This window comes from Cherax quadricarinatus, chromosome 46 (assembly GCF_038502225.1).
Source record: "Cherax quadricarinatus isolate ZL_2023a chromosome 46, ASM3850222v1, whole genome shotgun sequence".
Taxonomy (NCBI): Eukaryota; Metazoa; Arthropoda; class Malacostraca; order Decapoda; family Parastacidae; genus Cherax; species Cherax quadricarinatus.
The window spans coordinates 12,290,621-12,317,976 of NC_091337.1; the positions used below are offsets into that span (position 1 = coordinate 12,290,621).

The 27,356-nt window shown below is 39.2% G+C and overlaps 1 protein-coding gene across 3 annotated transcripts in view; it reads left to right on the forward strand.

Moving 5' to 3' along the window:
* Positions 1 to 27,356, forward strand: part of LOC128696697 (putative uncharacterized protein DDB_G0282133) — an 84,544-nt gene that overhangs the window by 41,932 nt on the left and 15,256 nt on the right. For 2 of the 3 annotated variants that reach the window (XR_008408191.2, XM_053788058.2), the window contains exons 3-5: positions 3,562 to 3,707; positions 4,825 to 7,188; positions 14,190 to 14,426. Coding sequence is in view for 2 of the 3 variants with exons in the window: in XM_053788058.2 (XP_053644033.2) it covers positions 3,562 to 3,707; positions 4,825 to 7,188; positions 14,190 to 14,426 (2,747 nt within the window). In the remaining variant the exon portion in view is untranslated. Of the gene's footprint in view, positions 1 to 3,561; positions 3,708 to 4,824; positions 7,189 to 14,189; positions 14,427 to 19,724; positions 19,999 to 27,356 lie in introns of all 3 variants that reach the window. The other variant, XM_070094528.1, reaches the window with a different exon arrangement.

Below are 27,356 nucleotides of genomic sequence, written 5' to 3' on the forward strand. Positions count from 1 at the left end.
ATTCCCTAATTTGCCTCCATGGATAATATTTATTGTCTTCACAGTCAACTTGATGCACCATTATTGAGAATTGTTCGGTCAGCACACTGGGTCAGTTATGCTGCACCTCTGGAAAGGAACTATGCATTAGTGTCAGCATGGGTGGGCAAACAAGGGTGACATCGAACTGCTCTATAAACAATGGCCCCTCTTACTGGGCAAAAGCTACTACAGGAAGAAAAAATTACACATACACCTCGCCCACAAGGGTTTTCACGCATTACTCTCCAGCCTTTCGTAAATTTTGCTGAAGACTCATTTTTAAGATTGTGTTAACAAGAGTTTACTGTATAATAGGTATCCCCATTTTGGGGTATACCCAAAAACATGTACCAAGGAAATGATACTTGTACTCGAGATTGGAACAGTTGTACACCAACAGCCGCATGTGAAGCCTTTAAAATTGAAGATCTGGAAAATGTACATAGAAATTTTTAATGTTCATATCTTCATACACTTAAAAATTTTTAAATGTTAATTGTTGTTTGGGGCTTGAATGAAAATCCCTTAAACTAGTCCTGGGATACAGGACTTGGAAAATAATGGAGGGAATGGTTTCAGATTTCCACATTTAAATAGCTTTCTTTGTTAACATGAAACATGTTAGATAGCATAAAAGAAAATTAACATGTAAAATTAAAAAAAAAAAAAAAGCTGGGGTGCATTAAGCACAGTTGATTCAGTAAGTTTGAAGAACTTAAGTATTTTCAACAATCAAATACAGCATGAGGGGAATTACCAACATAACCCAAACTGCTTTCAGAAAGAATGTTACCAGTATGTGACAAGGTTCTTCAAGTATTTGCTGATCAGCCTAGCTGTCATACCATGACTTCATGCTGCAAGTATCAATACCTCACATATTCAGATTCTGACTGACTATAATGGGCTTGTTTGGTAGGCTGTAAGCGGTGGTTAAATGATATACGTCTTCGGAGGCTTCTTACTTTATTGATAAGTAGTGGTGGGTTACACAGGCTTGTGTGTTTGTGCCCATGGCCCGGGCAGGGCCATGCCCACGAGAGAGAGAGAGAGAGTACTTGTGTCTTGATGCCAGGCCGCTGTGAGAGTGAGGGCGAGGCAAGTCTGGGCATACTGAAGTGGCAAGGCCTATAGATGGCAGCACCTGAGTGGCGCAAAATATGAACTAAGCTGGCAGACAGCATGGGCTGTCTGTGCAGACAGTACAGGCTGTCTACATGACCAGTTCATCAGCCAGGAGACCTGGTCTGAGGCCAGGTAAAGTAGATAGGAAATAGAATTAGAAGGGAAACAAAGGATCCCAGAGCAACAAAGGAAACAGCAATGCATCCTGCACATGCACTCTTGCAAGTAGGAGATTGGTAGACAGCAGCCATTCAGGAAGGTACTGCTGTCCTGTATGAGAGTGAACTGGAAACATGCTGAGCATTTTACACTTTGGCAGGATTGCTGATCCTTTCTTTTTTGTCATGAGCTTGTAACATGGGTAAATTTTACTAATCTTTACTTAGGTTCGGTGCACCCTCATCTTTACTTTATTATGTGATGCTCAATTATTTTTACAGTATTCTTGCAGTACTGTATTCTTTCTGATTCAGAAGCCTGGTCTGAGACTAGGATGTGGAGACTGATAGTCTTGTTTGCAAGGGTTTTAAAGGAATGTAAAGAGGAGCTTAGCAAACCTTTGGCTAGTCTTTTCAACATATCACTACAAATTAGCATAGTGCTAGACAAGTGGGAAATGGCAAATGTAATACCTGTTTACAAAGTAAGTGACAGGTCCTTAGCTTCAAACTATAGACCAATAAGCCTTACCTCCATAGTGGGAAAATTCATGGAATCAGTAATTGCCGAGGCAATTCATAGCCATCTTGAAAGGCATAAATTGATTAATAAATCTCAGCATGATTTTACAAAGGGCCATTTCTGCCTTACAAATTTACTAACTTTTTTCACCAAGGCATTTGAGGAGGTGGATCGTGGTAACGAATACGGTATTGTGTATATGGACTTCAGTAAGGCTTTCGATAGTTCCACATCAGAGGCTATTGAGGAAACTTAGGCACATGGAATAGGAGAAAATTTTTTCCTGGGTAGAGGCGTGGTTGACAGATAGTCAGCAGAGAGTTTGCATCAGTGGAGAGAAATCAGAGTGGGGGCACATCACGAGTAGTGTTCCACAGGGGTCAGTGTTGGGCTCCTTGTTGTTCAAAGTTTATATAAACAACATTGATGAGGGAATAAATAGTGACATAAGGAAGTTTGCTGATGACACCAAAATAGGCAGCCTAAGTCATTCTAATGAGGACATTAGAGCACTCCAGGAAGATTTGAATAGATTGATGCAGTGATCGGAGAAGTGGCAGTTGCAGTTTAATATAGACAAATGCAAAATTCTAAACATTGGACAAGAAAATAACTATGCCACATATAAACTAAATAATGTAGATCTTGATATTACTGTTTGCAAAAAGGATTAGGGAGTTGTGATTAGCAGTAATCTAAAACCAAGACAACAGTGTATAAGTGTTTGCAATAAAGTGAACAGAATCCTTGGCTTCATATCAAAGAGCTTAAATAATAGGAGTCCTCAGGTTGTTCTTCAACTCTTATATCTTTGGTTAGGCCTCATTTAGATTATGCTGCACAGTTCTGGTCACCATATTACAGAATGGATATTAATGCACTGGAAAACGTACAAAGGATGAGAAAGTTGATCCCATGTATCAGAAATCTTCCCTGTGAGGATGGACTGAGGGCCCTGAATCTGCACTTTCTAGAAAGGTGTAGAAAGGTATGATTGAGGTGTATAGATGGAAAACAGGAATAAATAAAGGGAATGTAAATAGCATGCTAAAAATATCTAGCCAAGACAAGATTCGAAGAAATGGTTTTAAGTTGGAAAAGTTCAGATTCAGGAAGGATATAGGAAAGCATTGATTTGGTAATAGAGTTGTGGATGAGTGGAACAAACTCCTGAGTACTGTCATAGAATCTAAGACGGTGTGTACTTTTAAAAATAGGTTGGATAAATACATGAATGGGTTGAGTTGGACCTAACTAACTTGTGCTTATAGGTGTGATGCCGTTCTTCTTAAGTGGATGTGATCTGACCTGATTAGGTGGGTCATTGGTTTAACCCAGGTGACTTGGACCTGCCTCAGATGGGCCAGTAGGCCTGCAGCAGTGTTCCTTCTTTCTTATGTTCTTATCAATAAATAACAAAAAGGCACAATACTGTGACTGGAACGATACACAAATAACCCGCACATAGAAGAGAGGAGCTTACAACAACATTTCGATCCGACTTGGACCATTTACAAAGTCGTCGTAAGCTCCTCTCTTCTATGTGCAGGTTATTTGTGTATGTTCTTATCAGTAGATACGTATAACAGATACAAATAACCCTTGAGGGACTTGCAATTTTGACATGTACAGTAACCGTAATTTTGTATACACGTGAACATTTATATTATTGCAATATACATGTACTATGTAAACAGTTGGTGATTGAAGCATTTTAGATATAATTTTTTTCAGATTGTCTACTGAATCATCAAGAAAAGACATCAGTAAACAGAACCAATTGTGGCCATCATACAGTAGTCCTTCAAGCAGGTGTAATCTAAAGAATATGCCAGTAACCATGCCTCCAGAGCAATATGCTGATAATAATCGCCGTCGTGGTGAGTTTTTTCAAATTTTTGTTCTATTCCTTAGTTGATACCATGGTTTATCTCACTTTTTTTGTAGAACATGTAAATTAAATTTTTAAAAGCAATCTCTTCACTTAAAATTTAGAATTAATTGCAGTAGACCCTTGATTGAATAGATTAACAAGTGCTTGTATCATGAGATCATTTTACTTATGATTTTGTTAGGGGTAATGTCATGAAAGATAACAATTAGTGCATCATAGATATCACGTAGTTGATATTGTTGAAGTTTCAAGGTATTCAACTTTCCCAGTGATTTCATTGAGATATTGATCACATGGCACATCAGATTTTTCTAATGCCATATTAAGTGTAGAAATAAAGATTAGCACACTGTACTAGGTCAAAGAGTCATTGTCTCCCAGCAGCACTTGGCAGCATGCATACATTGATCAATTTGGGATGATTGTGCTTCATGTAATGAATGCAACACCTAAATTGACTTAATATTAGACCTACTAGATCTTTGTATTTAGATAATATATAGTTGAATTGCCATCAAACCTCATATACATCTATATATGTGTACATGAATGATATATTTACAGCTCAACATGTTTCTTGGCGAGATGTTACTTACAATGCAGTTTGGACCTAATATTCCATCAGTGACACTGCTACATGTTATCAAAAACTCACTCGTAAACTGAGAGTCTTGTAAAAACTCGTGTATTGTTTTGTATACCAGTAGCACAAGCCATTTCATTTCTCATTAATGAATCCTGTTTACTTGTGTGGTTTCATAATTTTTTTTTTTCAACAAACCAGCCATATCCCACCAAGGCAGGGTCGCTCAAAAAGAAAAACGAAAGTTTCTCTTTTTAAATTTAGTAATTTATACAGGAGAAGGGGTTACTAGGCCCTTGCTCCCGGCATTTTAGTCGCCTCTTACAACACGCATGGCTGGTTTCATAATTATTTTATAATTTTGCTGTCTTACAGTTGTCACCTATTTTATTTCAGGGGTCATATTAGTTAAGCTGTTTTGTTATTATGACATACACAAATATACAGTCACCATCATTTATGTCAAAATGTGGAGTATACCTCTTTAATTAATTGATGAATAAATTTGACTTTATTGCAGGTAAAGCAGCTGCTCAGATCTACAGACCTCCACCAGCCCGTAGCACAAGAGATGATGATACCTTTCATCAGCAGCAGCAAAATTCCTGCCATCAACAACAATCACATCAACAAAAACATTACTATCAACAACATCAACATCAATTTAATATTTATCAAGATGATTCATACAGAAATCATTACCCACAAGAAAACAATTATCAGCAACAAACAAACCATCATCCATACCAAATACCCTCCAGCAGACAAAGAACAGACAGTGAAAGCAGCACATTGACTATTGGGGGTGATTATCAGTACAAAGGAAGAGGCCGACGACCTGATCAAGTATTGTATGTACCTCGAGGGAGGCGCCATGCCCCTGGAGAGACTAGTTCAGCACAAGGAACACCCACACACTTGCATGACTATGAACACCTTCCTAGACCTCCATCTCCTACATTCTCGGTGTGTTCTGTAGCATCGGAATTCAGCGGACGAAACAGATACAATAAACAGGGAAGCCGTCAAGGCAGTCAGTCATCAGTATACGATGGTGAAACAGATAAAATAAAAGGAAAGCCTCCAATTTCCAAAGGAGACTTTAGTAGAGAGTCAACTCCAGGTTACGGTAGAAGTAAAGGTGGAGGAAGGTTTAATACTCAAACACTTCAATTAATTGAGCGCTGCCTCAATCAGGACTCTGAAACAAGACATAATGAACATTCCCGTTGGGAAACTGATTCTATAAATAATTCTCCTTCTAAAAATAGCAAATCACTTAATGGTGGGGGTAGGACTCAAAAGAGTCCTACACCAACCCGAGAGATCCACAGTGTGCATAGTAAGGAAAATGTAATTCATCCAGTTGAGTCTAGTCAGCGATCAAGGAGGAGCAGAAGAAATCGTAGGAGACATTCCCATAGTAGAGAACCTAGTGCTGATCAGAATAATAGTGCAGAAACAAACATGGGCACAAAAGGGTCTGTATGTCATACCTCTAACAATAGGGATCAGTATAATAATGGACTAGGGGATAGAGGTTTTGGTAGTTGTGAAAGAGTCTTTTACAATAGCAACTTCAACATAAATCATGAACGGTATGATCGAGGTTATGACAATTATGATCGCTACAGTAGTATTAACAATAGTCGTACTAATAGCCGTAATTCAAGCCGTGAACGAACTCCTCAGCCGAGTCCCAGTCACAACTGGAGAGGAGGCTCGAATCCAACAAGTCCTGCCAAAGGAAGTTTTGTATATTATCCTAAGAACTCACTAGGTAAACCACCTTCTGGAAGACTTGGTTCTTTACCAAATGTTTCATTGGATTTTGGAGATGGTACAAGAAGTGCACCAAATCATGTTAGTGAGAAAAATGAGAGATATAATACCTTACCTGTTAAGCATCACAGAAGTTCTTGCAGTGATGCTCTTCCACCTGTTGTGGATTCCAAAAAATCAGAAAGTAGCAATAGTTGCAGTATATCAGATAGGATAGATCATAGTTCATCCAGTGAAATTAGGCAAAATGTCTGTGATAAAAATGATCGAGAAATGTTCAGTGGCAGATGTCAAGATATTGATAGCAGTCCTGGAAAAGATAATTGCAAGAAAATTGACAACTTATCTCAATGTGCTTATCAGTGTCCAACTTTGAATGATAAAAGATTTATATTTAAAGACATATCATTAAAGACAGATAATACTGAAGGAAGTGTGACTGATGATTCTTCTAGTAATTCTGCCACCTTAGATCATTCTGGAAAATCACCTGATTACACAGAAAAAAATATTTCCGATACCTCAAATTCCAGTATCATAAACAGTCAACCGAGCACTTCTCATTTTGAAATTTCCAATCTTCAGCCAGGTGGAATAATTTCTGAAGAGGAAATCATCGATGAGGCTCAGACTGAAGAAACAGTTGTAGAGTCAGTAGAAGATTCAGCAGAGGAAATGGCGTCCGACAGTGATGTCAAAGACAGTCAATCACAGATTAAAGATAAAGGGCCTGAAGGAAAAGAAGAAAAGAAAAACCTGAAGAAGTTTTCCTTTAACTGGGCTGATGAAGTAGAAGATTCATGGGACAACCTTTATGATGATACTGGTGAATGTCTTGATCCTGATATTAAACGTCAACTTGCTGATTCAATTGGCAATATTAAACTAGAGAAACCAGCAAATGATTACTATACCTATCAACCCAAAGAGCCTCAGATAAATGAGGAAGAATATGCTCATGTAATTGAGATCTATGATTTTCCTGTATCTTTCAAGACTCAAGATTTGATGATGGTTTTCAACACTTTTCAAAATACTGGATTTGATATCAAATGGGTGGATGATACCCATGCACTAGGAATATTTTCCACAGGGCTCATTGGTGAGTTGCCACAGTTTGTATTTGTTTCATGTGGATGGGTGGGGAGGTAGTGCATCACTTGAATTGTGATGACTGTGCACTTCTGGAAAGACTGCTAAGGAATAATGGTGACTGTGTTTTCTTGATGAGAAATGGCTGATGTTTAAAAAAGTGTATATCTCTCTAAACTTTTTTTGCAATGAACTGTTCATAATGACATACTTTTTGTTATGGGGGTAGAGCCATGCTAGAGTATTCTGTCTTGAATTTTTTTATAACTATTTTTATATTTTCCAGTAGGTGTTGTGCCCTCAACATTCTGGAGCTCATTCCACTTTTCCTATACAGTTGGGTCCCACTTATTTAATGGCAGGTTAGGTACCAGGCTACCGCCGTAAAGTGTAAATCACCGTGAAGTGGAACGCCCTTTTTATCCACTTAAAATGCATGTAAATACTAGATAACAAGTTTACACTAACATATATTAAGTTAGCAATAGAACTAGGCATTAAAAAAAACAATAAAAAAGTAAAATACACATACAGGGCACTCATTACTTAAAATATTTGTAGTCTTAATGTAGGGTGAGATGAGTAGTATTTATTGTAAGAAATCAAGTGTGGTATGTATGGTAGCTAGCAAGGCTACCATACCAGGCCACCCCACTCACACATAATATTCTATGACATTTGAAGCGTCCCAGAGCGATAAAATGCACATACAGTACACTCATTACTGACCTTAAAATATTTGTAGTCTTAATGTATAGAGAGAGAATGAGTACAAGAGAGAGGACAGACACAGAGTTATGTAAACAAACCAAATGAATGTGTCGGGTTTGTGTACATGTTATATTGTGTACAAGTTGTCTCCACATTCATACAGTAGAATAAATACAGAGCAACACTCCCATTCTTGTGAAACACTATTTTTAGAAGAAATGACGCTCTGAGTGAAGGCATACAAAAGGAATAATTTTCTAGTTACCCACAGTAATATTATAGTGTACACATTTTCTCTGATGTTGGACTGAAGAAAACAGTATTCTTGCAGTCACTCCTACAAGTCGTCTGGCTACCACATCTCATATTTATTAATTTATTCTACTGTGGGGTGTATTTATCACTTTTATATGTTACGTATCGTGTTTATTTTATAATTTTGAAAAAATATCTTAGATGAATTAATGAAAATGTGTATATTAACATAATATACAACATTTAATGAGACTCGGTTATTGAGTACAGTATTATTAATATGGCATCTTGAGACACAAGACACTTACTGATTTTAATATGTGCCTGCATGCCAATACAGTGTGCAAGTTTATTTAGGTACAGGTATACATAAGTATAATTAGAGTGGACCCCCGAGTTTCGTGATTAATCCATTCCAGAGAGTCTGCTGAAAGGCGAAATTCACGACTGGCGAAACCATTTTCCCCATAAGAAATAATGGAAAGCCAATTAATCCGTTTCAGACACCCAAAAGTATTAACAAAAAAATATTTTTTTTTAAAGATTAAATATAGATTTACATAAAGAAAACAATGACAAATGAATATAAAGCACTAATAAAATGGATAAATGAACATTTAACATCATGCTTACCTTTATTGAAGACTTGTTGGTGTATGGCAGACAAGTAGGAGGGTAGAGGGAGGCGAGTTGATTATGCTTCAATATGACGCTAGTATCATCTCTACGGCATATTTATCTATCACAATTCATCTAATATGACATAATAAACAATGTTAATAACATAGAAACATGATATACACTCTAAAATGAATAAAATATGTCATAACATATGTGAGGAGTAAGTGTTGGTGGTGGTGTTGGGTTTATAAGGGCCACTGAGAGAAGCCGTACATATTAGTGGTGGTGGAGGCGGCAGCAGAAGCCACCAACACTATTTACACCGAAACAATGTACGTAAATTATAAATAAGAAATATTTACACTTACCTTGGAGATGTTAGTTTAATTAGTTTGATGGAGGAGATGCTGGCAGAGGTTTAGGGTGGTGGAAGATAGCAGGGCAGCATATTTCACTGGCTCTATACACCAACAACACTGGAGAGTTGCTTTCGTGTCGTTTTTCTGTCACTTAATCGCTTAACTTACTTGCTACACTTTATCGCTGGCTGGCACTATAGCCTTTATGGATACCTGCTGCTTTAGTATCATACATATCTTAGAATCACTGAAGAAGGCACATTCTCCCCTCTCTCTTCCTCCTCCACTTTGGTACTTTGCTACGAGTTTTTTCTTAAATTCTATCGTGTTTCTTTCCTTCTTTACCAATGGCCTGGCACTAGGAGCTTTCTTTGGGCCCATGGTGGCTTGTTTAGCAGTTGCAGGCACAAAAAACAATGGATTATTATGAAATGTATTGTATGAACCCGTGGGGTGATGGTCACTTGCTAATAAACAATGGCACACTGAGTGTGAATGGTGCAGGAAATGCTTTGTGTGTGTGCTGACCCTGGGATGCTGCTCAGATGTGTACCAGATGGTCCAGACGGTCACCGAATCACGAAGCCAATCATGAACCGTGAGGCTATATTTTGCCAAAAAAAGTTGCCACAAGTCAGATTTCATGAAAGTCGCAACCGCTGAAAGGCAGGGGTCCACTGTATCAGAATACAGTGGACCCTCGCCTAATGCTATTAATCCGTTCCTGAGAGCTCAACGTTAGGCGAAATTGTCGTTAGGCGAATTAATTTTCCCCATAAGAAATAATGGAAATCAAATTAATCCATTCCTGACACCCCAAAGTATGAACAAAAAAAATTTTTACCACATGAAATATTAATTTTAATACACACAAACTGAAGAAGACATGCACAGTTACATGACACTTACCTTTATTGAAGAGCTGATGATGATTGATGGGATGGGAGGAGGGGAGACTGTGGATGGTGTTAATGTTTAGAACGGGAATCCCCTTCAATTAGGACTTGAGGTGACATGTCCTTTTCCGGGGTTACTTCCCTTCTTTTAATGCCACTAGGACCAGCTTGAGAGTCACTGGACCTCTGTCGCACAATATATCTGTCCATAGAGGCCTGTACCTCCCGTTCCTATATGACATTCCTAAAGTGCCTCACAACATTGTCAGTGTAATAGTCACCAGCACGGCTTGCAATAGCTGTGCGAGGGTGATTTTCATCAAAAAAGGTTTGCACTTTAACCCACATTGCACACATTTCCTTAATCTTTGAAGTAGGCAACTTCCTCAATTTCTCTATCCCCTCCTCCGAAGCAGTTTCCTCAGGTGTGGCCTCTTGCTGTTGAAGATGATCTAGCAGCTTATCAGTGGTTAGTTCTTCATTGTCCTACTCCACCAACTCTTCCACATCCTCCCCACTAACCTCCAACCCCAAGGACTTCCCCAATGCCACAATGGATTCCTCAACTGGCATACGATTCCCAGGGTTAGCCTCAAACCCTTCAAAATCCCTTTTGTCTACACATTCTGGCCACAGTTTCTTCCAAGCAGAGTTCAAGATCCTCTAATTCACTTCCTCCCAAGCCTTACCCATAATGTTTACACAATTGAGGATGCTAAAGTGATCTCTCCAAAACTCTCTTAGAGTCAATTGAGTTTCTGAGGTCACTACAAAGCACCTTTCAAACATAGCTTTTGTGTACAGTTTCTTGAAGTTGGAAATGACCTGCTGGTCCATGGGCTGCAGGAGAGGAGTGGTATTAGGAGGCAAAAACTTGACCTTAATGAAGCTCATTTCCGCAGAAAGTCTCTCTGCCACGTCTGAAGGATGACCAGGAGCATTGTCTAATACCAGGAGGCACTTAAGGTCTAATTTCTTTTCAATTAGGTAATTTTTCACAGTGGGGGCAAATGCATGGTGTAACCAGTCATAGAAAAAGTCCCTAGTGACCCATGCCTTACTGTTTGCCCTCCACAGCACACACAAATTAGCCTTGAGGACATGGTTTTTCCTGAACACACTGGGAGTTTCAGAGTGATACACCAATAAAGGCTTCACTTTGCAATCACCACTAGCATTGGCACATATCAACAGAGTAAGCCTGTCTTTCATAGGCTTATGTCCTGGGAGTGCCTTTTCCTCCTGAGTAATGTAGGCCCTGCTTGGCATTTTCTTCCAAAACAGGCCTGTTTCGTTACAATTAAACACTTGTTCAGGTTTCAGTCCTTCACTGTCTATGTACTCATTGAATTCCTGTGGTTGTTTAATATATTTATAGATGGGGTTGTAAGAGAAGTAAGTGCGAGGGTCTTGGCAAGAGGCGTGGAGTTAAAAGATAAAGAATCACACACAAAGTGGGAGTTGTCACAGCTGCTCTTTGCTGATGACACTGTGCTCTTGGGAGATTCTGAAGAGAAGTTGCAGAGATTGGTGGATGAATTTGGTAGGGTGTGCAAAAGAAGAAAATTAAAGGTGAATACAGGAAAGAGTAAGGTTATGAGGATAACAAAAAGATTAGGTGATGAAAGATTGAATATCAGATTGGAGGGAGAGAGTATGGAGGAGGTGAACGTATTCAGATATTTGGGAGTGGACGTGTCAGCGGATGGGTCTATGAAAGATGAGGTGAATCATAGAATTGATGAGGGAAAAAGAGTGAGTGGTGCACTTAGGAGTCTGTGGAGACAAAGAACTTTGTCCTTGGAGGCAAAGAGGGGAATGTATGAGAGTATAGTTTTACCAACGCTCTTATATGGGTGTGAAGCGTGGGTGATGAATGTTGCAGCGAGGAGAAGGCTGGAGGCAGTGGAGATGTCATGTCTGAGGGCAATGTGTGGTGTGAATATAATGCAGAGAATTCGTAGTTTGGAAGTTAGGAGGAGGTGCGGGATTACCAAAACTGTTGTCCAGAGGGCTGAGGAAGGGTTGTTGAGGTGGTTCGGACATGTAGAGAGAATGGAGCGAAACAGAATGACTTCAAGAGTGTATCAGTCTGTAGTGGAAGGAAGGCGGGGTAGGGGTCGGCCTAGGAAGGGTTGGAGGGAGGGGGTAAAGGAGGTTTTGTGTGCGAGGGGCTTGGACTTCCAGCAGGCATGCGTGAGCGTGTTTGATAGGAGTGAATGGAGACAAATGGTTTTTAATACTTGACGTGCTGTTGGAGTGTGAGCAAAGTAACATTTATGAAGGGATTCAGGGAAACCGGCAGGCCGGACTTGAGTCCTGGAGATGGGAAGTACAGTGCCTGCACTCTGAAGGAGGGGTGTTAATGTTGCAGTTTAAAAACTGTAGTGTAAAGCACCCTTCTGGCAAGACAGTGATGGAGTGAATGATGGTGAAAGTTTTTCTTTTTCGGGCCACCCTGCCTTGGTGGGAATCGGCCGGTGTGATAATAAAAAAAAAAATATTTTTCAGCCGCTTTGTGGTCCGAACTGGCAGCCTCACCATGCCTTATCACACTATGTATGCCACTACAATTCTTAAATCTCTCAAACCAACCTTTGCTGGCCTTAAATTCACTCACATCATAACTAGTTGCAGGCATTTTTCTAATTAAATCGTCATGCAACTTCCTAGCCTTTTCACACATGATCGCTTGAGAGATGTTATCTCCTGCTATCTGTTTTTCGTTTATCCACACCAATAACAGTCTCTCAACATCTTCTATCACTTGCGATCTCTGTTTCGAAAACGAAGTTGCACCTTTGGCAAGAACAGCTTCCTTGATTGCCGTTTTCTTGGCCACAATAGTAGCGATGGTTGATTGGGGTTTTGTGTACAACCTGGCCAGCTCGGAGACACGCACTCCACTTTCATACTTAGCAATGATCTATTTCTTCATATCCATAGTAATAGCAATGATCTCTTTCTTCATATCCATAGTAATTCTCACCCTTTTTGCTGTAGGGTTGGCACTAGAAGCTTTCTTGGGGCCCATGGTGACTTATTTTGCAGGTGCAATCACTAAAAAGGCTGTGATAATGTGAAATGTCCCGATTGTATGCTTGGAAGCGACCGCGGTGGCTGGCTTGTAAACACTGGCACCCACGGAACAAGTGAGGCGGGCTCAGGCTGCACGTGGACGCATCTTGAACGAGTCACGTTGAGCGAGTATTTTAGCGCTAGCCGAGGCAAAATTTTTGCGTTAAAATGTATCGCTAGGCGGATTTAACGTTATGCGATGCGTTCGTTAGGCGAGGGTCCACTGTATATATGAAATAACTTTTAAAAACACTTGAAATTTTGGAAAATTTCCAGACATAATGTTGAGACGTGGTGTTCACAGTGAATGTAAACAAACCCTGTGGGGCGCAGTGACCATATTAGAAAGTCAGATGGGGGGAGCCGGATAGTGAGTTTTGGTCATAATTTGAAATGTCTGTATTAGCGGAACGCCGTAAAGCGGGGCTCTACTGTACTCTGTTTCTACAAAAGTACTGCATTTATTTTGCTACACAGCATATGTAATTTAAGATTGTGTCCTCTGGTCCTTCCTATTGTCAGCTCAGAAAAAGTTCCTTGGTTTCTCATAGTATAGCTTTTTATGAAAACATAATTTATATTCTTGGCCATAAATATACCATTTTTACCCAAAATCTGTGACCCATGTTATATCCCTTGATATATAGCCAAGATGAAAAAAATAGACAAAATATAAATTTAAACACATCAGGAATATAAAAGAACATGTACCAGCAGTGGGAAGTTCCTTGATGGCTTATTGAGGAAGAATTCTGTTCCACTTCCCCATGGAGAACATTAATATATATATCATTAAGAATTTTTATTAAGGACAGTAACTCATGATTATATATATTTGAGTATTTACTACATTATGCTCTTAAATTTACTAGTCTCACACTATTACTATTAAGCTATAGTTAGAGCCAGTTTGTTGCAAGAAGTAGTAGTTTTTTTGGGGTTTACTAATGCACTTATCAATAATACATATTATGTACAAGGATAATGTAATTTAGTAGTAGATGAACATATTTTTATATACTTTTTATACTTATTTTGGCTTGCAGGCACTATACAGTAAAGTGCTGTATAATTTGATTATATTTTTGCAGCTGCTGATGCTCTAAGTGTTGACCATCCATTTTTGAAGACTCGTTCACTTGCTTTAGCCACAAAATCATCTAAGGCCAAGGCTATGCGCATCACTGAGGCCCTTTTGCCATACAAGCCACGCCCTGCTACCTCTGCATCCTTAGCTCGGAGATTGGTGTCTGGAGCACTTGGATTGAAGGTGAATATTTCTCGGGAGGTTCGTGAAGCAGAGAGACAAAAACTTAAGGATGCCAAAGGTAAGACATTCGTTGCTCTGTTAAATATACAAATCATTTTGTATGATGATCAACAATAAAAATTATTTCAGTATTTTCAAATATATAAGTAATGAAGTTTTTCTATAAATATTATGTATAGTTACTGGTAATAGTTAACAGGGGCCGCCATTCTTAATATGTAGAAAATTCTAAAATGAATAAAATTAAAATGGTTTTAAGCAGTATTAGGATTTATGGAAAATATGGATTAGATGTACCTGTAGACATGTGCTAATTCTGAAAGAGTACAGAAAAATGGGGCATGGTTTTTGAGAGTTGACTAAATCCCGAGCCTCGATAAAAAACATCATGAAGTCAGGAAAGGGGCTAACTTAAAACACGTCACTGTGACCATTTTCATAAGCTGTAAAAAATTGAGCAAATTTTATCCCAGAAACTGAGAAAACAAAACTAAGAGTAATTCTAAACAACAGCTTTTGGAAAGTAATATAAAATGACCAACTATCACAAAAAGTAATTACCAGCGGAAAACCAGTTAAAAATAAACAGTTTTAACCCTTTCAGGGTCTATGCCGTAGATCTACGGCTTTACATTCAGGGTCCAAACCATAGATCTACACCAAAATTCTAGCGGCGTCAAATTTAGTGCGAAAAGGCTGGGAAGCCTACATGTGAGAGAATGGGTCGGCGTGGTGTGTGTGCACCGTAAGCAAAAATTCTAGGCACCCGCATAGCATTGTGGGAATGCCGGCTCAGTTACCTTTGTTCACCATGCCTCCTTGCAAGGCAGCTCTCACTCCAAGGAAAATTGGGACTCTCCTCTTCCTATCTGATAGTTCTGACTCTGATGGAAGTGGAAATGAAGACGAATTCTTTGGCTTTGATCAGTTAGTGACTGAAAGGAATGGCCAGGATATCGATAATAGTGCAGAAAACCTTGACGATCCTCAACCTTCTACCTCTGGTGTGGGCACGCCTCAGTCACGTTCAGTTGTACCTCATCGCAAGAGAAAACTATTATTTTCGCGTGGCCAGGCCTGACTTCAGTAATGATGATGATAGTGACGTGGATTGTGATTTTATTGCTCTTGAAGATCATTTGAGTAGTGATAGTGGTGAAACATATTCACCAGTGAAGCGTCGGTATATACGCCGCCGCATGAGCTCGGGTAGTGTTCCCTATGCAGTGCCCAGGGGACGGAGTACATCCCGGAGTACATCCTGTGGCCCTACACCAGGAATAGACAGTGAAAGTGAGGTTGATGTGGCTACACTTAGCATGGATAGACCACAGGCATCAGTAGGTGGTGGTAGTGGTGGTGATGGTAGTGCCACGACCATGCATGACTCACCAGCCCAGGCTGGGACCCATGCTGACTCCTCAGTTCAAGGACAAAGCAGAGCGTCAGCCACCAGCCCACCACAACCACAACTACCAGCACAACCAGCCTATGATGTCCAGTATCCACCAGCAAACCGTATCTGGGATTGGCAGCAAAATCCCAACTTTGTTCCCAAGCCCCACCACTTTGATGACTCTCAAAGTGGAATTCTACCTACTTGTCCCCTTGGAAACACTGCAAATGAACTGGAATTTTTTGAACTATTCTTTGACCAGCCATTGATGGAAACTATTGTCAGGGAAAGTAATAAGTATTTTGAGTACACCATGGCAAATACGATCATATCACCACAGTCAAGACTACACCGGTGGAAAGAGACAACTGTTGCAGAAATGTATTTGCTTTTTGCAACAATAATGCTTATGCCTCATGTCTATAAGCATAATATAAAATCATACTGGTCCACAGATCGGCTAATTTGTACCCCGGTCTTCAATGAAATCATCCCAGTGAACAGGTTTATCTTACTGCTTTGTATGTTGCACTTCTCTGACAAAACCAGGCCTGATAGAAGTGACAGGTTATACAAGATTAGAAATGTTTTTATGTATCTGAAACAAAAGTTCAACATGTACTTTTATCCATTCAAGAATCTTGTACTTGACGAGTCTTGGATTTTGTTCAAAGGTAGGCTGTCATTCAAGCAGTATATACCGAGCAAGAGGAAACGCTTTGGTATAAAACTGTTTGTACTCTATGACTGTGACAGTGGCCTGGTATTGGATATTGTTGTATACACAGGAGGTAAAACATTGAAAGATACCAGGATGTTATTGGGTATCTCAGGTGACGTAGTGAGAAGCATGATGGCACCTTATCTTGGGAAGGGGCATACATTATATACTGATAACTGGTACACAAGCCCTTTACTCAGTGATTTCTTGCGAGTGAACATGACATGTGTGTGGCACAGTGCGTTCTAATCGTAAACATATGCCCAGGTTCAACGCAGGTGTTCGTGGTGAAGAGGTGCAGGTGTTTACTGCCAATAACATCATGGCATTATGGTGGCATGACAAACGAGATGTCACAGTGTTGACAACCATTCACCGTAACGAAATGCAAGACAGTGGCAAAATTGATAGAGTGACTAATGAACATGTTCGAAAACCAGTGACAGTGATTGATTATACACAAAACATGCGCTTGGTTGACAAATGTGACATGCAGATTGGCTTTGTTGATTGTGTTCATAAGAGTTACAAGTGGTACATGAAACTTTTCTTCCATCTCATGGACATTTCAATGCTCAGTGCATATAATATGTACCAAATGAAGACTGGCAACAGACCACTGTATGGTGAATTTTGTTTGTCTGTTGTCAGACAACTAATAATGAAATACCAGGTAACAACACCTGCTTTACAAAACCGTCCTCGAACTCCTCAGGATATACCAAGGCGTTTGAGGAGGGAAGGTGATCACTTCATAATACAGCTTCCTGCAACTAAGAAGAAATTTGCTCAGAAGAGATCTGTTGTCTGTGCACAAACAAAATGACGGCAACAAAGACGCAAAGACACTCGGTTTATGTGTGAGAAATGTAAGGTACCTTTGTGTATGGTGCCTCGTTTCAAGGAGTTCCACAAGCTGCAGTTCTAAAAACATGTCCAGTGATTGTACATATGTAAATATATGATAGAACATTAGTATTATACAAGATTTGTGCATGTTTATTGCAATAAACAAAAGTGGTAAATAATCTTATAATAATAACTTTAGTGTGGTTATTGTGTTCAATACAGTGAGTTTATATATATACATTATATGGAGTTAAAAGATACATTATATGGAGTTAAACGATAAGGAATCACACATAAAGTGGGAGTTGTCACAGTTGCTCTTTGCTGATGACACTGTGCTCTTGGGAGATTCTGAAGAGAAGTTGCAGAGATTGGTGGATGAATTTGGTAGGGTGTGCAAAAGAAGAAAATTAAAAGTGAATACAGGAAAGAGTAAGGTTATGAGGATAACAAAAATATTAGGTGATGAAAGATTGGATATCAGATTGGAGGGAGAGAGTATGGAGGAGGTGAATGTATTCAGATATTTGGGAGTGGACGTGTCAGCGGATGGGTCTATGAAGGATGAGGTGAATCATAGAATTGATGAGGGGAAAAGGGTGAGTGGTGCACTTAGGAGTCTGTGGAGACAAAGAACTTTGTCCTTGGAGGCAAAGAGGGGAATGTATGAGAGTATAGTTTTACCAACACTCTTATATGGGTGTGAAGCATGGGTGATGAATGTTGCAGCAAGGAGAAGGCTGGATGCAGTGATATCATGTCTGAGGGCAATGTGTGGTGTGAATATAATGCAGAGAATTCATAGTTTGGAAGTTAGGAGGAGGTGCGGGATTACCAAAACTGTTGTCCAGAGGGCTGAGGAAGGGTTGTTGAGGTGGTTCGGACATGTAGAGAGAATGGAGCGAAACAGAATGACTTCAAGAGTGTATCAGTCTGTAGTGGAAGGAAGGCGGGGTAGGGGTCGGCCTAGGAAAGGTTGGAGGGAGGGGGTAAAGGAGGTTTTGTGTGCGAGGGGCTTGGACTTCCAGCAGGTGTGCGTGAGCGTGTTTGATAGGAGTGAATGGAGACGAATGGTTTTTAATACTTGACGTGCTGTTGGAGTGTGAGCAAACTAACATTTATGAAGGGGTTCAGGGAAACCGGCAGGCCGGACTTGAGTCCTGGAGATGGGAAGTACAGTGCCTGCACTCTGAAGGAGGGGTGTTAATGTTGCAGTTTAAAAACTGTAGTGTAAAGCACCCTTCTGGCAAGACAGTGATGGAGTGAATGATGGTGAAAGTTTTTCTTTTTCAGGCCACCCTGCCTTGGTGGGAATCGGCCAGTGTGATAATAAAAAAAAAAAAATATATACAGTATTGGTCTCACAGGTCACAAATGTTACTAGGAAAAGAAAAAAATTAGAAAAGAAAAGAAAAAATTGTAAAAAAACATAAAATAAAGAAATGCGAGTTTGAGGAAATTGCCGATGTTGCCGCCACCCAGTCATTTTGGGTCAACTTCTCGCCTCTGTATCTCGGTAAGTACTGATCAGAAATTTTTTTTTGTTTTATTACCTTCACAAAAATATACTCTAATTCTGTAAGTTTTTTTTTTTTTTTTTTTTTTTTTTTTCAAAATTTCTTGGACACTGGGGCACCCCTTCCGATTTTAGCCTTGGACCCTGAAAGGGTTAAGTTACAGAACTAGCCAGGACCTTAGAGACAACCTAAGTCATCACAACCTAATCATTACATGTTCTTTTTTTAAGCTTCTTTACACTTTTTCCCATCTCTTAGATCAAACATCAAAGCTGCCATTCTCTCTTTCAGCTGTTTTTACATTGACTGTTTGTCTTTGTTGGACAGACAAAAAAGCACCCACTGTATACAAAATTATTTAGAATTCTTAGAGTAGGAAAATTAACTTCCACCTCCCACAAAAACTTGTGCAGAGTAGTTTCAGAAATTGAAACAAACTATACTCTTGTCATTATTCAAGAAATCTGTATCTGTGGTTGAGAGAGTTGCATAATGTACTTACTCTCAGCATTATGCAGCAGAATTGATCATGTCTGATATTTATAATTCAGATTAAGAGCTTGAAATAGGTACAAATACTATTCCAGTCTCAAGATTCTGTAGCAGTCAGTCCACTTGCATTGTATTCTCACACAACATGATGCAGTTGTATCATAGTCAGCTGAGCTTGATGGAAAATTTAACATATAACCAGCCTGCTGCACATATTCCCCAGAAAGTACATTTTACATAAAGATAAAGACTGCAGGTACTGTACATGTATTGGTGAGTACAGTACTATTTTTTTTTATTTGATTTGGAATGTTTTATCTTTACAAAAATCCCATGGATTTCTATATTCCCATTTTTTACTCTGGTTTGTTTTTTATCCAGTGTCACCTGCACTGACCAAGAAGAAAATATTGTTACTGAAAGAAAGCCATGGTAACATAATTTTGAGAACAACAAAAGGAATAAATTGTGAAATATACAGATTAGGCTTCTGTACATTTTGTGCTGAGAAAAGTAGCAACAGTGGACTCAGGGATGAAGACTGCCACACTGAGTATGTGAATCAAAGAAATATAGACAATGCAATAAAATGGCTTTCTCAGAAAGCTTACCAATAATATATGAATCATGGGAAAAGAACAAAGAATCCACACAGGTAAGTGAAAACTGTGAAGGTATTGAAATGTAAAATCATAACAAAGGTCAGACATAACATCAAAGGACATGCAAATTAGGGAATATTTTTTTGTATAAAATTCCAGTCTGTTTTCAGAAGAGTACATTTAAGATGCACTGGACTTCAACCCAAAACAGCCAGCTAATGTAGACATGGAAATATCTAGTACTGGAGACACTGAAATATCCAGAGAAGTAAAGAAGCTGCTACTGGATGCTGCTAAAAAAAAAAAAAAATGTGCAGATCTAAGCTACCCATTATAGAATATGTTTGCGACTGCATTATAAAAAGGTAAACTGGCAGACAAGAAAAAATATGGCGCATATTGTGCTTACATTTAACCCTTTAAGTGTCCTGACCCATGATCTGAAAAATATTCACAGTATCTAAGAATTAAAAAAATATAATTTTTTCTTAAGAAATGGTAGAGAATCTTTTTCTGAAACTAATAAAACAAAAGTACAAAATTTGATGGAAAACTTTCAACATTACGCTTTCACAGATCTTGCTGTATCAGCAATTTTTACGCAACAGTGATTTTGCCTGCTTTGAATCCTATTTTTAGGCCAACTACATTGTTCCAGTTGACCAAATTCTTAGCTATTTTGCTAGTATGACTTCCATTTTATTGATTGAGCACAAGAAACTGCTCAGTCAATTATTTCAACATCCTAATGAAAAGATCAGAAATTGGTAATTTGGCCAGTTTCACACAAATTTCAAAATATGCCAGTTTCAACATGCAGGCATTCCTGGCACTAAAATAATATTTCCTCTCTTCATTAGCTACATTCCCAGGCTTTGCACATGAAATTCATTTTGAATTTTTATTCACACACAAAAAATAGAAGATTTACTATATTGCATTATTGTAATAATTGTATAAATAATGTCAGCACATTTGTTAACACATATTAAACCGACCAGTTGGACATGCATTGGATTTGTTTACACTGGAATGTTTGCAAAAATCAAATATTTCTGCTACTTTGAGCTCAATTTCAAGCTACTTGCCATCTTGAAACCATTCAAAATCATTTGTTTCTATAATATATATATTCCATTCTATCAAATGATACCAAGGAACTGAGAATACAGCCATAAAACAATAGACAAGTTGCTATCTTGAACCAAAAACATGGTCATAGTTTTTTTTCCCCATTATGCACTGTGTGGGGCAGGAATTTTTTTATACGGTGCATACTTGCCAATTCGACCCATTCTCTCATATCTAGGCCCAAATTTTACCACTCACTGCTTATCTGAGTGAGTTGAGTTCATCACGTAATTCTACGGCACATGCAGAGACTTCAAACTCATAATATTACGGCACAGACAGCAAAGTGGTTAATAAAAAGTGTCACATTTTGTTCAATAGACTTGTAACACTGAGAATGGTAAAATACTTTAAAAAGCTATTAGAAGACAGTGAAAATGTTAACAAATAGCATAATTATAGCCTTTTAGCACAGTAGTTATCATGAAACAGGAAATTAGAAACTGCCTGTATTTTACTTCGGAGGGGTATAAATCTTTTCCCAAACTGTTATCCAACTATTATACATGGTATACCATCAAGATTATGATTCTGAACTGAGCAGTTTTTGTCTGACTGGTAGTGGTGATTTCATTGTGGTTGAAAAGATAGTGCAATCTGCCGCCTAGAGTTAGACCCATAGGTAAACGTTCAGGCTAAACACGAGCAGGTCTTTAATGATTATAATTCTCCATGTTCTTGGTTTCTGTGTTAAAGGGAAATTTTTCAAACATATTGTTCCTTCAGGGGGGTTCCTTGATAAGGTGAGGGACTCTTGGTCCATAGTATTTAAACTTCTCTCCTTTTCCTAGGTTTGAATCTAAATACCCTAATAATTAGTAGTTGGGAGGCTTCCCCATTTTTCTAAATTTGATGCAGCTTACAGCCTATGACTTGGTTTGGACTATGAGAAGTAGACTCCAACTTTTGCCACATCTGCTAAGACTGACACCACCACTGATGCTGCAACTGCTGTGATGCTGCCAGCATTGCAGCTGCAGTTGCTATTGAATTACAGTCTTCTCCAATGGTCCTGCCATTGATGCAAACTCAATCTCCACTGCTACATCTGTGATCTCTCCCTTCTTTTTCTTTATGCCTGTGTCCTCTCTTGAACATCTGCTATTTCCTCTCTGCCATCTCTTGCTTTCTACCATTTGGTACTTTATTACCTTTACAGGTTTAGTGCTTCATACAATTATAAAATCTAGTCCAGACTCTTACCTTTAAGTGCTAACAATTTTAACCCTGATAGCTACCTAATCAGCTCTGATCTTCAGTAGACTCTGGCACCAGTTGCCATGGAGAAATAAGCTTGGGAAACTGGAGAGCAACAGACAGGAAATCTGTGAGTTGGTAGCATAGCAGGAGTTGAGGTATCTGGTGCAGGAGATTCTGGCTTATGTGGTCCTATAGAGATTAGCAGATGGTAGCACTGGGGAGACTGATGTAAGTAACCATGAGAAGGTTGGCATTGCCAGTCTATTTAAACAATACATTCAACCCCAAATTTGCAGTTTTTTTTTTTTACACCATGCCAACAGTTTCCCACTAAAGTAGGGTGATTCAAAAACATTCATCACCACTCATTCAAGAAGCACACATATATCACAATTCAGATAACCCTACAAGCTGTAACATCCCCATTCCTCCTTCATTCAGAGTGTAGGCAATGTACTTCCCACCTCTAGGACTCAAATCTAGCTAACCAGTTTTCCTGAATCCCCTCATAAATGTTACCTTGCTCACATTCTAATAGCATATCAAATCCCTAAAAACCACTTAGTCTCCACTTACCCCAATCTAATATGCTTTCACTCACTTGCTGGATGCTTGAAACCCTATGACTTTAAAACCTTCACATCCTCCTTCCAGTCCTTCCTAGGATGTTTCCCATCTCTCCTTCCACCCCAGATTTATATACCCTCTTTTGGTTCAATGCTTTAATAATTGAATAATGCCTGAATGCTTTCAGTTTCCCCTATAAGTTTAGTCGTCCTCCCCTCCTGATTTTAATAATAATATATACAAAATATATCTGCAAAGACAGTGATTATATGTGAATGATGGCGAAAGCGTTTCTTTTTTGTGTCGCCTTGCCTCGGTGGGGAACGGCCAACATATTGGAAAAAAAAAAAAATACATGTATGCAGCTGACCCTTGAACAGGGCTACTTACATGCAGATTATTTTCAATAAATATATTGGGAAATTTTTGGAGGTTTGTGACCAAAAAAATTAAGGTTAGGTATGTCATGAATGCAGATAGATACTAGTCTATTTTATCATTTATTACCATAAAATATAAACAAAAAATTATAAAAAGTCAAAATTTACCAAAACTTGTGCACACAGTTACAGATTGCACATGTTCCATTTGCAGTCGAGAGAAATATAAATAAACATATAGTCGGACTTGAGTCCTGGAAATGGGAAGTACAATGCCTGCACTTTAAAGGAGGGGTTTGGGATATTGGCAGTTTGGAGGGATATGTTGTGTATCTTTATATGTATATGCTTCTAAACTGTTGTATTCTGAGCACCTCTGCAAAAACAGTGATAATGTGTGAGTGTGGTGAAAGTGTTGAATGATGATGAAAGCATTTTCGTTTTGGGGATTTTCTTTCTTTGTTGGGTCACTCTGCCTCAGTGGGAGACGGCCGACTTGTTGAAAAAAAAAATAAAGATGTAGTTTGGATGATGATAAACGTGGATGTAGTGCAGATGATAAGAAAGAAGTGATTGCAAAGGTTATGAATGAAAACAAGTCGGATGTCCTAGCCCTAAGCAAAACAAAGCTGAAGGGGGTAGTGGAGTTTCAACGGGGAGAAATAAGTGGGATTAAGTCAGGAGTATCTGAGAGAGTTAAAGCTAAGGAAGGGGTGGCAATAATGTTAAAGGATCAGTTATGGAAAGAGAAGAGGGAATATAAATGTATAAATTCAAGGATTTTATGGATTAAAATAAGGGTCGGATATGAAAAGTGGGTCATAATAAGTGTGTATGCACCTGGAGAAGAGAGGAGTGTAGAGGTGAGAGAGAGATTTTGGGAGATGTTAAATGAGTGTAGGAACTTTTGAGCCAAGTGAAAGAGTAATTGTGGTAGTGAACCTAAATGCTAAAGTAGGAGAAGCATTTAGAGAGGGTGTGGTAGGTAAGTTTGGGGTGTCAGGTGTAAATGATAATGGGGAGCATTTGATTGAACTTTGTATAGACAGGAGTTTGGTTATAAGTAACACACATTTTAAGAAAGAGGATAAATAAGTATACAAGATATGATGTAGGGTGAAATGACAGTAGTTTGTTGGACTACGTATTGGTAGATTATTGGGAAGACTTCAGGGTGTACACATTTATAGAGGGGCCACAGATATATCAGATCACTTTTTAGTTGTAGCTACAGTGAGAGTAAAAGGTAGATGGGATACAAGGAAAATGGAAGCAGCAAGTAAGAGAGAAGTAAAGGTTTATAAACTAGAGGAGGAGGCAGTTAGGGTAAGATATAAACAACTGCTGGAGGACAGATGGGCTAGCGAGAATACAGGAAATGGGGTAAGTTTAAGAATATATTGTTAGTGTTCATCAGAAGTTTGTGGTTACAGGAGGGAAGAAGAGCGATTGGTGGAATGATGTAAAGAGAGTAGTAACAGAGAAAAAGTTAGCATATGAGAGGTTTTTACAAAGCAGAAGTGATGCAAGGAAGGAGGAGTATATGGAGAGAAAGAGAGGTTAAAAGAGTGGTGAAACAATGTAAAAAGAGAGCAAATGAGTGAGGTGTTATCAACAAATTTTGTTGAAAATAAGATTAAGTTGAGAAAGCCTAGGGAAAGAATGGATTTGTTAGTTAAACATAGGAGAGGAGAGTTATTAAATGGAGAGGTAGAGGTATTGGGAAGATGGAGGGAATATTTTGAGGAATTGTTAAATGTTGATGAAGATAGGGAAGCTGTGGTTTCGTGTATAGGGCAAGGAGGAATAACATCTTATAGGAATGAGGAAGAACCAGTTGTGAGTGTGGGGGAAGTGCATGGAACAGTAAGTAGAGTGAAAGGGGGTAAAGCAGCTGGGATTGATAGGATAAAAATAGAAATGTTAAAAGCAGATGGGGATATAGTTTTGGAGTGGCTAGTGTTTTCATTTAATAAATGTATGGAAGTGGGTAAGGTACCTAGGGATTGGCAGAGAGGATGCATAGTTCCTTTGTATAAAGGCAAAGGGGACAAAAGAGAGTGTAAAAATTATAGGGGAATAAGTCTTGTTGAGCATATGGTAAAGTGTATGGTAGTATTACTGACAGAATTATGAGTAAGACGGAGAGGAGGATAGCAGATGAACAAGGAGGCTTTAGGAAAGGTAGGGGGTGTGTAGACCAAGTGTTTGCAGTGAAACACATAGATGAACAGTATTTAGATAAGGGTAAAGAGGTTTTTGTGGCATTTATGGATTGGGAAAAGGCATATGATAGGGTGGATAGGGGGGCAATGTGGCAGATGTTGCAAATGTATGGAATAGCAGGTAGGTTATTGAAAGCAGTGAAAAGCTTTTATGAGGATAGTGAGGCTCAGGTTAGAGTATGTAGGCGAGAGGGGGATTATTTCCCAGTAAAAGTAGGTCTTAGACAGGGATGTGTGATGTCACCATGGTTGTTCAATATATTTACAGATTGAGTAGTAAGAGAAGTGAATGCTCAGGTGTTGGCAAGAGGTGTGGGGTTGCTCCTTGCTGATGACACTGTACTTTTGGGAGATTCTGAAGAGAAGTTGCAGAAGTTGGTTGATGAGTTTGGTAGGGTACGTAAAAGAAGGAAGTTAAAAGTGAATATAGGAAAGAGTAAGTTGATGAGGATAACAAAAGAATTAGGTAACAGAAGATTGGATATCAGATTGGAGGGAGAGAGTATGGAGGAGGTGAATGTGTTTAGACATTTGGGAGTGGACATGTCAGCAGATGGGTCCATGAAGGATGAGGTGAATCATAGAATTGATGAGGGGAAAAAAGTGAGTGGTGCACCGAGGAGTCTGTGGAGACAAAGAACTCTATCCAAGAAAGCAAAGAAGGGAATGTATGAGAGTATAGTTATACCAATGCTCTTGTATGGGTGTGAGGCATGGGTTGTGAATGTTTCAACAAGGAGAAGGCTGGAGGCAGTGGAGATGTCATGTATGAGGGCAATGTGTGATGTGAATATATTTCAGAAATTCTGTAGTTTGGAGATTAGGGGGTGTGGGATTACCAAAGCTATTATCCAGAGGGCTGAGGAGAGGATGGAACGAAATAGAATGACTTTGAGAATATACAAATCTGTAGTGGAGGGAAGACGGAGTAGTGGTCGGCCTAGGAAAGGTTGGAGGGAGGGGGGTAAAGGAGGTTTTGTGTGCAAGGGGCTTGGACGTCCAGCAAGCGTGTGTGAGCGTGTTAGACAGGAGTGAATGGAGACAAATGGTTTTTAGGACTTGACGTGCTGTTGGAGTGTGAGCAAGGTAACATTTATGAAGGGATCCAGGGAAACCAGCAGGCCAGGCTTGAGTCCTGGTGATGGGAAGTACAGTGTCTGCACTCTGGAAGAGGGGTTTAATGTTGCAGTTTTATAACTGTAGTGTAGTCATGCCTCTGGCAAGACAGTGATGGAGTGATTGATGATTAAAATTTTTAATCTTCGGGCCACCCTGCCTTGGTGGGAAACAGCCGATGTGTTAATAAAAAAAAAATAATGCAATAATAATAATGCGAGGGTCTTGGCAAGAGGCGTGGAGTTAAAAGATAAAGAATCACACACAAATTGGGAGTTGTCACAGTTTCTTTTTGCTGATGACACTGTGCTCTTGGGAGATTCTGAAGAGAAGTTGCAGAGGTTGGCGGATGAATTTGGTAGGGTATGTAAAAGAAGAAAATTAAAAGTGAATACAGGAAAGAGTAAGGTTATGAGGATAACAAAAAAATTAGGTGATGAAATATTGGATATCAGACTGGAGGGAGAGAGTATGGAGGAGGTGAATGTATTCAGATATTTGGGAGTGGACGTGTCAGCGGATGGGTCTATGAAAGATGAGGTGAATCATAGAATTGATGAGGGGAAAAGGGTGAGCGGTGCACTTAGGAGTCTGTGGAGACAAAGAACTTTGTCCTTGGAGGCAAAGACGGGAATGTATGAGAGTATAGTTTTACCAACGCTCTTATATGGGGGTGAAGCATGGGTGATGAATGTTGCAGGGAGGAGAAGGCTGGAGGCAGTGGAGATGTCATGTCTGAGGGCAATGTGTGGTGTGAATATAATGCAGAGAATTCGTAGTTTGGAAGTAAGG